General features: G+C 42.3%; 1 protein-coding gene across 1 annotated transcript; it reads right to left on the bottom strand.

The window, feature by feature from the left end:
* Positions 1-21: 21 nt before the first annotated feature.
* erich3 (glutamate-rich 3) lies at positions 22-15,783 on the bottom strand. The gene is made up of 16 exons (XM_071545443.1): positions 15,689-15,783; positions 14,491-14,584; positions 13,212-13,337; positions 13,029-13,100; positions 12,643-12,771; positions 10,917-11,072; positions 10,072-10,281; positions 9,124-9,304; positions 8,339-8,525; positions 7,792-8,054; positions 7,433-7,579; positions 6,678-7,115; positions 4,889-5,023; positions 4,473-4,598; positions 1,252-4,418; positions 22-1,164 (listed from the first exon to the last, which is right to left on the bottom strand). The coding sequence occupies exons 1-16, from the start codon at positions 15,706-15,708 to the stop codon at positions 22-24; spliced, it is 6,594 nt and encodes a 2,197-aa protein (XP_071401544.1). The 5' UTR covers positions 15,709-15,783.

Raw genomic sequence — 15,783 nt, 5'->3', positions numbered from 1 at the left:
GCCATTCTGAGGTGTGTTGGCTTAATGGCCACTCTCTGTCCCTGCAGTAGTCCGTAAAGGATATGAACTGCGACCAAACAACGTCTCGTCCACTGAGAAAGTGCTCAACCGGTCTTTACTGAGAGTATGTTTGATGTCTTCGATCAACTGTACGTCCTTTTTGTCTCCACTGATGCTGCCGTCTGATGGTTTGGGTTGGATCTGTCCACTTTGGGAATCCCCTTGGCTACCATCTTCTGACTTAGAAGTTGTATGATCAGTTACTTCTGTGACTTCTGTGCTTTCTTCTTCTCTCTTTTCCCTTATTTCTTTGGTTTCTTCAAGTTCACCTGCTCTCATGTCAGCAGGATCCAATTTGGAGATCCTTTCTGGACTCTCTGAACGCTCCTGATGCTCTTCAGTTTTGGACGAGGATGGGAGGTCTTGTATCTCTTCAACTGTTGTTTGTGTTTCATTCAATTCTGGATCATCCTCGGTTGCTTTCTCCTCTTTTGGGTTCTCAATGACACTCTCAGGTTTGACACTGTCGACTGAAAGATGTGTACCTGCAATGCTTTCTATCTCAGTTTTGGAAATATCAGTTTGCTCAGTGTTTCTCTCTGTTGGTGCATCTTGAACCTTATCTTCTTCAAGAGATCCACTGGTTTCCTTGTGCTCTTCTGAGCTTGCGTCTTCCTTCACTGGCTGGGCTGTGGGCTCTTCGACATTTTGTTCAGTCTCTGTAATGGGTAAGACTGTGTCCTCAGTCTCCTCCTTCATTTGCTGAGTATCTTTGGTGGATCCACTTTCACAAGGATCGTCATCTTTAGAGTGATTGCTCCTGAGGTCTGATTGTATGGCTTCCACTTTGGTATTGTCCTCAGACTCATTTCCGTCTTTTGGTATTGGCTCTTTTTCTGCGTTTTCAACATTGATGTCACCAGCGGCTTCACCCTCAGACATCTTCAACATTTTAATTGGACTCACTGGTCTTGGTAGCTCTGTCCCATTTGTAGATTCTGTTGCTCTTGTGTTATCCAACCCCTTCAAGTCATCTAAAGGTTCAACAAATTTCTCAAAGAACTTTGATGCTTGATGCACGGATACCCAGTTTGTGACTAAATCTGTGTTGTCTTCACTTCCTAAGGCCTCTGGAGTTACAGTGTGTTTCTCAGTTTCAGTAGTCTCCTCAACAACATTAGCTTCTTTACCTAATTCATTGGTCTCTTCTGCATGATCAGCATCATTGTGTGTAAGCTGTGATGATTCTGCTTGAGGTTTGAGCAACACGCTTGCTCCTTCCTCTGAGGGCTTGCTTGCCTCCTCTGTGTCTGCTCCATTTTCTCCATCCACAGCAGAAAGGTCGACACCAGCAGCATTTTCATCTCCGTTTGAGAGTTTGTCAGAGTTTGAGTCATGAGGTGCGATGGATTCCTCTTTATCTTCATCTATTACCTCTTTGACATTATTCTGGACATTCTTTATACTTGTATCTGAATCTCTGTCTTCATTTTCAGGGACAGATTCTTTGCTGTCCTTTAGCTCAGCATCTTTGTCAGGATGTTGTTTTGTTTCCTCAGTCTCTGTGTCATTTTTATCTGTGTTAAGGTCATCTGATTTAGATTCCTCTTCGACCTCCACACCAGATGTCACTGGCTCTGAGTCTCCTTGATAGGATTCTTGTTGGTTATCCACATTGGCATCCTCTGTCTTAGACTCACTTTCTACCTTATCAATGTTAGGAGTTTGCTCATCCTTGTCATCTTCACTTTCCTTTTCATGGCTTTCAGCACCTTCTTCGGCCTCCACTGGTTCCACAGCTGCTGTCTGTACCTCTGTACTCTTTTCTTCAGTATGCTCCTCTGTTTTTGTCTCATCTTCAGTATGTTCCTCTGTTTTTGTCTCATCTTCAGTATGCTCCTCTGCTTTTGTCTCATCTTCAGTATGCTCCGCTGTTTTTGTCTTGTCTTCGGTACCCTCTTCTGTTTTTGTCTCATCTTTGGTACGCTCCTCTGTTTTTGTCTCATCTTCAGCGTGCTCCTCTGCTTTTGTCTCATCTTCAGTATGCTCCTCTGCTTTAGTCTCGTCTTCGGTACGCTCCTCTGCTTTTGTCTCATCTTCAGTATGCTCCTCTGCTTTAGTCTCGTCTTCGGTACGCTCCTCTGTTTTTGTCTCGTCTTCCGTACACTCCTCTGTTTTTATCTCATCCTCGATACGCTCCTCTGTTTTTGTCTCATCTTCGGGACACTCCTCTGTTTTTGTCTCGTCTTCAGGACCCTTCTCTGTTTTTGTCTTGTCTTCGGGACACTCCTCTGTTTTTGTCTCGTCTTCGGGACACTCCTCTGTTTTTGTCTCATCTTCGGGACGTTCCTCTGTTTTTGTCTCATCTTCGGGACCCTCCTCTGTTTTTGTCTCTTCTTCGGGACCCTGCTCTGTTTTTGTCTCGTCTTCGGGACCCTGCTCTATTTTTGTCTCGTCTTCTGTACGCTCCTCTGTTTTTGTCTCATCTTCGGGACGTTCCTCTGTTTGTGTCTCATCTTCGGGACCCTCTGTTTTTGTCTCGTCTTCGGGACCCTGCTCTGTTTTTGTCTCGTCTTCGGGACCCTGCTCTGTTTTTGTCTCGTCTTCTGTACGCTCCTCTGTTTTTGTCTCATCTTTGGGACGTTCCTCTGTTTGTGTCTCATCTTCGGGACCCTCCTCTGTTTTTGTCTCTTCTTCGGGACCCTGCTCTGTTTTTGTCTCGTCTTCGGGACCCTGCTCTATTTTTGTCTCGTCTTCTGTACGCTCCTCTGTTTTTGTCTCATCTTCGGGACCTTCCTCTGTTTGTGTCTCATCTTCGGGACCCTCTGTTTTTGTCTCGTCTTCGGGACCCTGCTCTGTTTTTGTCTCGTCTTCAGGACCCTGCTCTGTTTTTGTCTCGTCTTCTGTATGCTCCTCTGATTTTGTCTCATCTTCGGTGCACTCCTCTGTTTTTGTCTCATCTTTGTCTTGCGTTGGAGCCTCTGCCTCATCCGCCTGGTTTTTGTTCTTTGCTCCAGTAGCAGTCTCTCCACTTTCAGCATCAACTTCACCCTTTTCACTATTGTTGCTTTCTTTTTCACTTTCTTTCTCAACATTATCAGACTCCATCACATTGTCTTTGTTCTCTTCAGCTTTGTCTTCAGTTTTAGCCCCTTGTGCTTCATCTACTGCTTCACCGTCACCTACATCCTCTGATTCAACAATATTTTCATCAGATGTTTTTACAGTCTCTTCCTCTTTATCCACATCTTCATCTACAATTTTCTCAGATTCTTCCGAAACCTCTGATATTTCTTCACCCTCTACAGTCTTATCAGTTGTAGCATCCTTTTCTTCAGATTCTTCTCCATCGTCTTTATCCTTAACACTATCCTCAACTTTGCTGTCATCCTCATCTTTCTCTGCCTTTTCTGCTTCATCAACCTTCTCTTCATCTGCGACTTTCTCTTCTTTGTCAAACTTTTCCTCCAGTGGTTCTTCCTTTGTGTTTTCTTCTGCATTTACGTCATCTTTAGTCCCCTCTGCTATGTTGTTTTCTTCATCTTCCACCCTTTCTTCTGCCTTAGTCTCATCATTCCCTTCCTCCTCTGTCTTATCTTCTCCAGTCGTTTCTCTGTCCTCTATAGTGTCCCCTTCTGTTATCTCCTCTGGATTTGTTTGGTTATCTCCCGCGTTATCATCCTCACATTTCTCCGGTTCAGCCTTTTCTTCTTCTCTGTTTACTTCTACAGATTTTTCTGTTTCCTCTTCTCCCTGATTGTCTTTAACACTCTCTTGTTGTTCATTGTCTTCCTTACTAGCCTCTACTCCTGAAGCCTCCTCTGCTGCCTCTTCTTTGACATCAGCTTTACTGGGCTCATCTTCTGTTTTCGTCTCACTTGTTTCTGCTTGTATCTTCTCGGCATGAACTGTTGTGTCTCTACTCCCCTCTGATGAGCTGCTTGAATTCTCTGGTGTGACGTCTGTCTCCGATCCTCCAGCTGTGGCGTCCCCATCCCCCTGCTTCTCTGTGTCAGTTACAGGTGCCTCTTCACAGCTGAGGGCCTTTTGCTCCTCCGAGGGCTCCGCTTTCATCTCCACTGTCTCACTTGCTGTCACCGCCTCCACTTCTGCATTATCTGTTTCATTCGTCTTTTTATTAAGTTCTGATGCTGATGACTCATCCCCTTCACTGCTTTTTGCCCCTTGCTCTGTCTCGTCGGGCTGTGTGTCATCCTCCACTGTGATTTTCTCCTCCTCCTCTTCCTTTTCCTGGTCTTTCTCTGTAGCCTCTGCGTCAGTGGATTTTGCCGGTTCATCTTCTTGAGGCTCTGAAGTCTTGTCTCCTGCCATTTTCTCTCCAGATTCAGGATGTGGAGATGCATCTGTCTCCTCTCTCTCCTCTGATTGATCCTTCTCTTCTGTGTCTTCTTCCTTATCTATCTCTGATGCAGCCTTTTCCTTATCCTTTTCGCCCATCTCATCTCTGGCACTGTCACCATTCTCATGGGGCTCTGGTTCAGTTTCATCCTCCTGTTTCTTCGGCTCAGATGTCACCTCTCCTTGATCCTCTACCACTTCGCCTGTACCAACAGCACATTCCTCACATTTCGTCTCTTCTGTGTGGGTCTGTTGCTGTTCTGTAAATGTCACCGATTTCTCTGGAACTGCATCTGCAAATACAATTGAAAGGTTGTTTTGGAAAATGACATGCTTTGTTTGCACTCTTTGCCTTATGTTGTATACTTTTAGGAAAGTTTTGTACTCTTTATCAACAGCAGCAACAAAAAGTTATATCAGCTATATCTGTCTTCTGCAACTACACAACAAAAAGGACATTTATAGTAGAGTTGAGAGCATTTTTATTGTGTGCAATCTATTTATTTTGATGAAAATTAAAATCTGGTACCTTTGTTGTCCTGTTGATGGCCTTTGCCTGCGGACTCCTCCTCCTCCTCAGTGCTGGTGTCACTCAGTTCTGGCTCAGAGCTACACTGGGCCTCCTTCAAAATGGCCGCCGCCAGCTTCTCCTGCACAGACTTGGCTTGGGTTAGGCGTGGAAAAGAGAAAGAAACATGCACACATGCAGTGAAATCGATTCACATTTCATCAAGCACAAGATTAACTTTTGGAAACCACACATGATGAGTTGTGACATTACAAAGTTGTGACGGATGAGGAATTTTTGACCAAATGCAATGAGAAAACACAAAAGAAATATGAAACCAAAGACATTATTTATTTAATCTCATAGGTGCAGGGGGTAAAAAGAAAACAGCACAAAAGAAAACAGCACAACATGCAAAATAATGATTAACATGCACAAAATAAAAAAGTAACAAATGCACAAACATGATTCAGTAACAACACAACCAGAAAGGCTTCACAATGCACAAGTACAAGGCCTCATTTAAAAACTGCTTTATGTAGTTTTAGGATGTACATTTGAAACTATGGAATGTCTCTATCTGGAATTAAACTTATAAGATAAAACTGATCCCAGGAGTACAGTTTGAATGAAAGTTTGAATGAAAGTAAGTGTTTGGCTGCAGTGATCCACCTTATTTACAATATAAATTTTTAGTTTGGATACATGATGTTTTAACTGTTTGGAAATTACTATTACACAAGTCATTTTTTCCTCTTACCAAAACTACATAGTGCAGCTTTAAGACAAATAAATGGGGTAATAGGTACAACACATATTTCTAAAAATTCAAGTCTTCAAGTCTAAAAACACTGTCAGGCAAGATTTAAAATTAAGAAATTATAACATAAAATTAAAATACAATCACAATCAGTCCAAGCTGGAAATTTCCCACTAATCATCTCTTTCCTCCTTTCAAATGAAATTAGTCTATTAGATTACCAAGTGGATCAGAGAGGAAATCATCACACACAGGAAACATAAAACAAAAGAGGATAAAACCAGAGCCCAAAAAAAAACCCACAACGGCACACATTTTTTTCCACTATTAAAACGTCATATATTGTCACTGAACTGAGAAACAGTAGTGGATAATACTATGTTAGAGTAATTATTTAGTTGTAGTCAGGGCTGTATTACTCGAGTCCGCTCTTCAGACCATTTTTCTGACACCTTGGACTTGTCCTGGTCTTGTGCCTACTTTATTCTGACTTGTTTTGGTCTCGGCCACTATCAGGTGTTGACTCGAATTTCTCCTGCCACTCTAAAAAAAAAAAAAAAATGGGTACATTTATTGATAATTTTATTTATTGATTGATTTTTTCCCCCAGTACTACAAATTTAAGGGATTTCATGTGGTGGTCCTCAAACCTTTATGCACTGATTAGTCAATTATGCATTTATTATGCATTTTGTTGCAAAGTTGAATGTTGAAGGGTAGACTAGAGAGATTTGCAAATAGATCTACATTTCTGTTCATCCTTAAAAAAAACTCCTTACTTATTTTTGCATTTGGAAAGAAATGTACTATTACCTACTACTAAAGAAATGTACTATATTGCCTACTTTGGTCTTGGCCTTGAATAGCACTTGATTTGTTCTGGACTCAACGACTGCACCTGGTCTTGTAATTGACTTGGACTCGACTGAGGTGGTCTTGGCTACAGCCCTAGTTGTAATAATAGTGGAAAAAGCTCCATAGAAGATGGACTGATCCAATCTCTCACTCAGGCGACAGCTCCAGAGTCTGTGTTTGCCGGTATATACTTACCCTTCTCAGGTTCCTCCTCCTGTTTGTCCTCATCTACACTTTTCTCAGCCTCTTGTCCCGGTTTGTCTCCTGAGGTGTCATCGTTCCCTTTAGGCTCGTTCCCTGAGGGGACATTGTTGTCTGAGACCTCTAACTCTGTGCACCCTGTGCTGTCCCCGGGGCTGTCCTGTATTTCTGAGTCTTTTGCCATAGGAGAGGTGGCGGTATTAGGCGGGATGGGAGAGCCGCTCTCAGCAGCTCTAGTTTCTTCTGTATTCGGTTTGTCGTTTTCGGCTGGTGGAACGGGGGTTTCTTCTTGATCGACCTCTTGAGCGTCTTCCTCGTGGTCTTTAGATTGCTCTGCTGTCTGGTCCTCTTTGATGTCTTTGGTGTCTTCAGCATCACTCTCCTCCCTGTCGCTGTCTGAGGAGCTGGAGGCTGAATGAGACCTCCTGTCCTCTGTGCAAGGAAGATGGAGCACTTCAGCAGAAAATCACAACTCCTGTTCCAATCCTCCAATTCTTAAATGGGATTTGTTGCAGTAGTACAGTTGCAGTGTACAGCTGTGGTTCTTACACCTTTTCAGCTTATGGCACAAATTTAGCAAATTCAGTGTCACACTAGGACCCATACATTCCGTTAGTAATTCTGTTTCGTTGTATAAAAACAGGCCTTGACTGAATGAATTATGTATGATGTAATGGCTACTTGAATTTCAGTTATACTCCTCTCATGCAATACGTGAGAAGTGCGTTCAAACAAAGTGATTCACCCACCGTCCTTGTCATCATCTTCACTCTCAGAGGCGTCTCTCTCTTTATCCTGCTTTTCTCTCTCACTGGATGGAGACAGAGATGTCTTTTCTTTCTCCTCTGTATCGTGTGCAGGCCCTTCGTCATCTGCTTCAAAGTCTTCTTCATAATCTGTAGGCAAGGACACACACATGAGGCATGGTGTGGGAAAATACTAGGCCAATGACTTATATTTACATCACACTGTCTTTGTTCTCTTCAGCTTTGTCTTCAGTTTTAGCCCCTTGTACTTCGTCTATTACATTTTTTCAGTTCTATCTTAGTGGGGTGGCTGTATTAGGAATTATATATCAAATCTGACTCAATCGCTGTAGTCACTATACCATCTCTGACTTTGTCCTCCTCAGGTTGTAAGTCTTCTTTGACCTCTGTTTCCATGTCCTGTGGTTGGCTGGTTCCAGGCTCTGGGTGGGGGGCAGCGTCTTTCCCCGTCCTCTCCCTCTCCCTCTCCCGCTCCCTCTCCATCTCTACAGCTTCCTGGGGGGTTTCCCTGGGGCTGGTGATTGTCACCTCTCTTCCCTCGTCCTCTCTGACCCTCTTTGGCGGAGGTGTGGGCTTTTTGTCCAACCCCATTGCTATGATGCATCTGAAAAATTAAACCATAAATATGGGATTTGAAGTCTAAAGAGGGAGTGGAGCTCTCGTATATCTTAACCTATTACTGCTCTGCTGTTTTATGTGTTGATTTCACACTAGCAACTAATAAAAGATAACAAACTGTGCATCATCCATTAATAATGACATAACGTTACTGCTAGTAGGAGGTGGAGTGTGCTTCTTGTTGTCATTTCATTCATCTCTCTTGAGTTACATTGCCCAGCTCCTTTCACACACACAGCAACACAGTCTACCTTTAAAGGTAGATCTTACTTGTAGCAGGGTGATGCTCCCTCTACGCTGGAGAAGCCGAAGTGTCCGTGCCTGCCGCCGAGCCGGGAGCCCTTCCTGTGTTTGAACTCACAGCAGGAGCTGAGCCGCTCCACCTGCAGCCCGTTCAGGAAGAATGTCAAGCTGAAGGGGAAACCTCTGTGTCGCCGCGACACGAACTGGAACGTCTCTGAGGGGAAGATAGATGACGTGGATGAGAGGTACTGATGTTTTTAACAGCAGTTCAGTTGTGATATTACATTGGCAGGTAGGGCTTTCAGTGTCTTGCTCAAGGACACATTGGCTGTTGTGGGGGATCAAACCTGTGACATTCTGGTTACAGAAGAGCCTTTCCAATCCTTTTTTTAAAGATTATTTTTGAGCCATTTTTTTTGCCTTTATTACATAGTTCAAGGTTTAGAGAGACAGGAAAGACTGGGAGAGAGAAAGGGAAAGGGATGACATGCGACAAAGGTCCTGGGCTGGATTCGAACCCAGGACATCGCATTTACATGGTACAAGCCTTAAACCACTGATCCACCAGGCCAATCCTTTTTTAATAGTAACTTGTGCAATCGCCACTTGCATGGTAATCGGTTATCTTGTTGCATTTGTTGGCATAGAACTGACTCATAGAGTGGGAGGCCTGATAATAAGGTCTAATAATGACCTGACCTGCCTTGTGCAATTTGTTTGCTTAAAGGCTATTGTATACACATAGGTTATCTCACTGACCTCCCTCCCACACACACACACACACACACACACACACAGATCCCCAAACTAACCTCCCTCACGGAGCCTGCCCTTGTACACACACAGGTTTTCTCCTCCACAGTGCTGCTGGAACACTTTGACCTCGTCCCTCATGTCAATCAGGTCGTGGGAGAGGTGCACCGTTTTGCCAAAAAACACCATGTTCACACCCACTCTGGTCTGATGCACAGAGCTCCTCAGCATGGGGGATTCCTGCACGAAAAAGGGAAGGGTATTCAGGATAAGGGCAGGACATACATGAGACAGCGTTGGGGTCAAAGGAAGTTAATTTGTCTTTAAATTCCAGAAAGAGACGCAAAATCGAAGGACAACTATATTCTACCTTGAATGAAATAACTGAAAATGAATGCTGTGTCATTAACAAGTGAAAATTGATTGAACTGAAAACTGAATTGACTCCAACCTGCCTGGATGATCTATACGGGTGGGTGCTACCACTGTGTTAACTGTGCAAATATACTGTGTGTAGCAATAATCAATGACTACTGACTAAGCAATGGAAAATAAATCAATTTCATTATTTGTTTTTCCTCATGCTGACATTGTGTGTGTGTTTGTGCATGCACCTGCTCGTGATCTGTCTCTTCATTAGTCCTTTGTTAGTCAAACAAAATACCACAGAAATGACCGATCCAGTTTTGATGAAACGTGGTGCATGATACCTCTATCTTTGAGATGAGGCATTTAAATTTAGTTGAAAACTATAAAGTATATCTCCTACTTGGTTTGAGCTACCATCATGAAATTTTGTACAAATGTGTAGTTCATCATTAGAAAATTTGACAAGAGCTTATAGGCCTCACAATGATTTATAAGCTCCTCCTGTTCTGTTTTGGAGGAATTAAGGCTACTAATGGAAATTTTCATTGTTGTCACTGATTGGTCTGAAGGGGCTACTGCTTGTAAGCTTGTTATGGAGAGTATTGTTTCCAGGGAGACACATAGAGAGAGATTAAGACCTCATTGACGTCAGGTCCACCGGGGGCGGTGGTAGGGCGCAGTCTGCGGCCCCTGAGGGTGCCACTGGCGGTGACCTTTAGGCCCCTCTCTTTCCTCTTAGTGGTTGGAGGCACTGGGGTGACAAAGTTGTTGATGACTGGGAGACAGTAGGGGGAAACGCCGCGGGAGAACTCCATCATGGTCAAACGCCGCCTGGACTCCTTGTCCATCTGGAAAAAAAGTCATTGATGTCACATTGTGGAAAGATTTCAGTCTGTACATCACGTGTCAGAGTAAAAGATAATGTGTGTGTGTGTGTGTGCATGTGCATATGTGTACACAGCAGATTTTCCATTTGTGACAATAATTTAGTGTTGACTGAAGAGTTGTTTGTCCACTCACAGAGCTGATATGGCTCTGAGATGGCTGTTTAAAACAATCTGAAAGTGTAAAATTAACTCTGATGGGTGTGGAATTATAAAACACTGGCATAGTGTTTTACACTCTCAGAGTTAAATTAACACTGATGACTTTGCTCTGTACTGTATGTTTGCATACATGTGCAGTACGCGTCCGTATTACTTTGTCAAATATATGGGTTGATATAGCCAAATATATTTATACTTGAATATCTTTACTACAAAATGTGTAAAAGGTAGGTTACTATAAGTAGTCAAATAGGTTGGAAAGATGAAAATATTTGAAGCCAAAAATATATTTGATTTTGGTCTGTGTCGATAAACCTAAATCAATCCCATGTGTGATGCACGTTCTGTACAGAACTAGGCATGTGAATGAATGAGTGCGTGTGTGTTTTCGTGTGTGTATGTGAATGACACACAATACAGCATGTAGATGGTCTCACAGTGCAGTTGAATGGCTGGTCGGTCTCATTGGAGGACTCGTGTCTGTAAGGGGAGCTGCGTCTGTGGGAAGCCGTGGTGCTGCTGCTGTGGATGGGCTTCAAACGCACCGGCCTCTGCATTTTCCCCGGGGCAGTGTTGGGTCGAGACGAGCCCGGCTGCAGCACACAGGACAAGACACATACTGTAATGTATGTGTATTTATGTTTACACGCATAGCTACAGTCACTATGACATATTGCAAGCAACTATCTGTTGCATTGTAATACATTTAGCCAAGCTTTCATTTCAACTCTTAATCAAACGCATTGATTATTCTGCAGTAGATACATCTTTATTATATACTGTATATATCTTGGTATTTTTATGATTTTGTGTGGGGGGGGGGGTTCATATTTTTTCTTCAAATTTATTTTAATAAAGTACATATTTCATATTTTTGTATATTTTGTCATATTGCACATATTTTCCATTCATTTTTCTTTGCGTCATTATGTTCAACTGCTGTGCACCATGCATGCATGCTGTAATTCATATATTACTACTTAATAATATCTACTGGGTTGTGTTATGTTTAATACACCCCATCATTAAAGTTTCATCTTATCTTATATGGTATGGCAACAGGGGTGTGCAGAACGCATATTTTAAATATTTAAGCATAGTCATTGATTAACTACAATAAAAATCATTTTACAAGAAGTACCTTGACATTTTCACCAACATATCACAGTTGATGGATTCTAAACAAGCCCCAACATGCTGATGAGTGAGATGTTTGCAGACTTGAGAAGAGAGAGATTTGAGAGGGTAAACAGAGGGATCAAAGCCAGGAAAACCAGCCAGGCATTCGTGACCTCATCATGTATTTATTCAGGCATCAAGGCCTGCGACGTCTTACGTTTCAAAGCTGTGATAACATGCATCTAATCCCACTACTTCACTTTAAACACCCCCGTCTGCACCCAGAGCAAACAGCAGGCAGGAGAGCTCTTCAAACTCAAGTGTCAACGTAAACCTGGCAACTATCGGCATGCACAGATAATGACTTCCATTACTGACAGACATTCACCAGCTGAGAGGATGCCTTGGACACCAGCCTTGACTGTGAATGGCTCTGAATGTTTGAAATAGATCTTTATTTGTCCTCAATGCAATGAAATCAGGGGTAGAGGAGGCTATGGATCAGGCTGTTCGTCCATCTGTCTGTCCGTCAAACGCGATATCTCAGGTGATATCTCAGACACCACTGGTCTAATTTTGACAAAACTTCGAGGGATGATGCATTTTCGCACTATTCCAGCATTTAAAAACATTATACTCATTGGCCTGGTGGGGGCGCTATAATTAAAGGTCAAAATGTCAAACTTTGAAACTGCTACACCACCGATCCGATGTTGATGGAATGTGGATGGATGAAGCATTTTGTTACTGATTGGCCCAAGGAGTGCATCATTTGTAGGGGATGACATGATTAATTATTCATGAATGAGCATAACCAATGACGTATCAAATAATGCTCAGGCTCTCACTACAGAAACCACAGGTACAACACTGCACATAGAGACGTGTTTCAGCTTGTGACTCAGACCGTTATCAATGTGTTATCAACTCCTCTCAGCATACACCATCTTCAGAATATTAATTATTGTCATTCCTTGCGTGGGGAAAAGTGCTTTGTCATTTTAAATCAAACTGCTGTAGCACAAAGGCAGACAGATGACTCACAGACTCGGAGGACTCAGAGTTCTCCCCCTCTGGCCCAGAATGCTGTGTTCGGACGCCCCTGGGGCCCGTGGGTGGGCGTGGAGACAGGATGCGGATGACATCCTCTTCATACCTTTTAGAGCGCTCCACCTTCCAAAAGATTGTACATAACTTAATGCTTGATTGACTTAAACAGATTGAATCCTCTATATTTTGGTGCTGCTGAAGAAGATTCTCAGATATTTTTTTCCAAAATGGATGTATAGCATTTTGGAAATGAACTCTCCCTATATGAGCTGACATAATAAACAATTCTCCTATGGTTTCCTATGATTTAAGAGCATTTTTAAGAGCAATCACTTTATAAAATAAGGCATCAACACGGTGTTTGTATGGAAATGATGTACCTTGATCTTATGCACTCTTTCTCGCCTTGCAAACTCCTCCAGTTTCCGTTTGATCTCTATTTGATGGATACGCTACATGGGAGGGGTACAGGACAAATTTACATAATTCATTATGCAAGAAGATCCACTGATTAGATGACTGTTTATTGTGGTTTTGTCTTCGGGACACTGTGTTCCTCTCACCTCCATCTCCAGTACCTTGTGGAAGATGGCCTGGGCCAGGCATTCTCTAACGTGTCTCTGGTGGGCTCTCTGGATCAGCTTGTGTCTGTACTCCTTGTCTGGAACGATCCGCCCACTCCTGGTGATCTAATAACAATAATAACGTCAGTATAGTTTGATCTGATATGTGGTGTTGAAGACCAATACCGATACTTTTAGATCAGATATTCAATATCTTTAAATCAACCCTTCTCATGCCAAAAAATTACAAGGATTCCCTGTTTCCCCCAGAATTTTCTTCTTGTAAGGGTGGAAAAGCCTCTGAAATATTATTTATACCATCATGCAACACTAAAATTCTCCACTGAAACTCAGACTAAGGAAATTCTTTTCGGTGGGTTCAGCTCCTGATGGCAGGGTGACACCACACTGGGACACCCTGGGAAACCCTGGGATAGAATACTGCCTTTAAGTTAAGAATTAATTTACAAAAAACATTGAACAATTAAATTAATAAATAAAATGTGCAAAGAAAATAACATTTCATTGCAGGTTTTACAGACTGTTTGTATGTAGCTCTAGCCAAGGAAGAAGCTCCATATCGCCAGTGGATGACACTAACTGGCCAATATTTGTTTAATTAAACGCCAATATCGTCCCGATTCAATAGCAAATAAATATTTCAGTCTAACCTTAAGTGTGAGTGAAACTGTAAATGGATGACTTACTTTTTCTCTTATTATTGGCCTTAATTTGACAAAAAAAAATTTTTTTTGGGGTCTTGCATGTCATCTTGCACATGTGCAGGTCTCTCTCTCTCTCTCTCTCTCTCTCTCTCTCTCTCTCTCTCTCTCTCTCTCTCTCTCTCTCTCTCTCTCTCTCTCTCTCACACACACACACAGACACACACATTGACTAGGACTGCTACAGAGATGCTTGACCCATTCAGAGAAATCCACATGCAAAGAAGACCTGGGTCAAATAGAGGTTTGTAAATAATTCTTAGTGTTTCTTTTAATCTTCATGGAGATCCAGATGGGTGGGGTTTACTGCACTGGGCCAATTCAGACAGTGTTGTTTAAGTTGTCAAACAGAAGTATAGTGAAGTGACATTTAAACACTTTCTTCTGACTGTAATCCTAACTTTCTTGCACTCATTCTGTTATCCTATGTGGCCAAGCCACTTGGCTCCAAAGTAGGGCAAAGCAATCCCAAGTCTTCCTTTACATTTACCCCCATTATTTTCACTGGAATTTGTGTCTCTATCGTCATCATCATCATCATCATCATCTTAACGTACCAGTCCCACTCTTTGCAGATGTCTCCTGATCCGAGTGTTGTTGAAGTATCCAGTGAGATGTTTGTCTGTGAGACTGTTGTAGGCTGAAATAAGTCTATAGAAAAATGTCAGAAACACAAAAAAGAGATATTGAATTAATGCCAAAGACATTTCACTGCTGTTCAAGGCTTCACTATGTTTCTATATGACATCCGAAACTTTAACTTTGTCTGCCACTAGAGTAAAGCTATATTAAAACTTTCAAACAGAAAACCACACCTTAATGGAACAGTTTACCAGAGCACCACACCACATTTGTTTGTTTGTGTGCTGTTGTCGTCTTGTCCTCATTAACTCGACATCAGTATCAAGTCTTCAGTCGGATGTAGCCCAGCCTGTCTGAAACAGCTTTTTTTCCAACACAGATTTGATTTCCTCGAGCATTTGTGAGTGGGACAACAGGATCTTTACAACTACGGGGTCTATTACCGGTGTCTGATTACCCATGGGAATTAGAGGGGATGGATAGCACACTTAACCCAATCGCCCCTTTGTGTCCCTGTTTTCTCTTTGGAACAGGGTCACCGCAGCATGTCTAAGTGCACCGTGGTTAAATGATCACCTCTCACTTTGCTATGACTGTCTCTGAGCCATTGATGCACTGAGTCGGGCCTGTCCCAGAGAAATATCATACTTATCTGTATCTGTCAGGACCCTGTCAGTCCATATCAGACCATCACTATTGGGGTTATGTCTTTCTTTCTGTCTTTATCTTCTTTTCTTGTGCAACCTTGTTTCCGTCTTTTGTGTTGATTGTGAAGCACTTTGTTGGCTTTCTTTTAAAGTGCTACACTAATAAAGTGGTAGTGGCATTAGTAGGCTAGTAGTGGTAGTAGTAGTGGCAATAGGCCTAGTAGTAGTAGTAGTAGTAGTAGTAGTAGCAGCAGTAGTAGTAGTAGTAGTGGTAGTATTCAATCAACTAAAGTTTGTTAATTCTTTGCACCATTAAAGTGACTATTGTACTCCTATAATAGCTTTTACCTGCAAAAATATGTTTAATCCAGAGCTTCTACAGTAAAAACAAATTTAAATACGCGTGGATAAAGTAATAGATAACTCTGACAAAAAAAGCATGCACTCAAACTATTACAATATGCTTATTTTAAACCCTGGATCTCCCTCTAGGCTACTCTTCATATATACAGACAATCGCACTCACCCTGGGTTGAGGTGACTCATGGTTTCAGCTCGCAGTCTCTTTTAAATCCCCCAAAATGTCTTGTCAGTAAAGGCTGTCGACTCAGTTCTCGTCGG

The sequence above is a fragment of the Centroberyx affinis genome, unplaced genomic scaffold, assembly GCF_046629955.1.
Source record: "Centroberyx affinis isolate AG114_WGS23_722 - 3 ecotype Tasmania unplaced genomic scaffold, CSIRO-AGI_Caff_v1 ptg004902l_1, whole genome shotgun sequence".
Taxonomy (NCBI): domain Eukaryota; kingdom Metazoa; phylum Chordata; class Actinopteri; order Beryciformes; family Berycidae; genus Centroberyx; species Centroberyx affinis.
The sequence above is the reverse complement of the archived record's forward strand: the minus strand, read 5'-3'. Positions and strand labels throughout refer to the sequence as shown.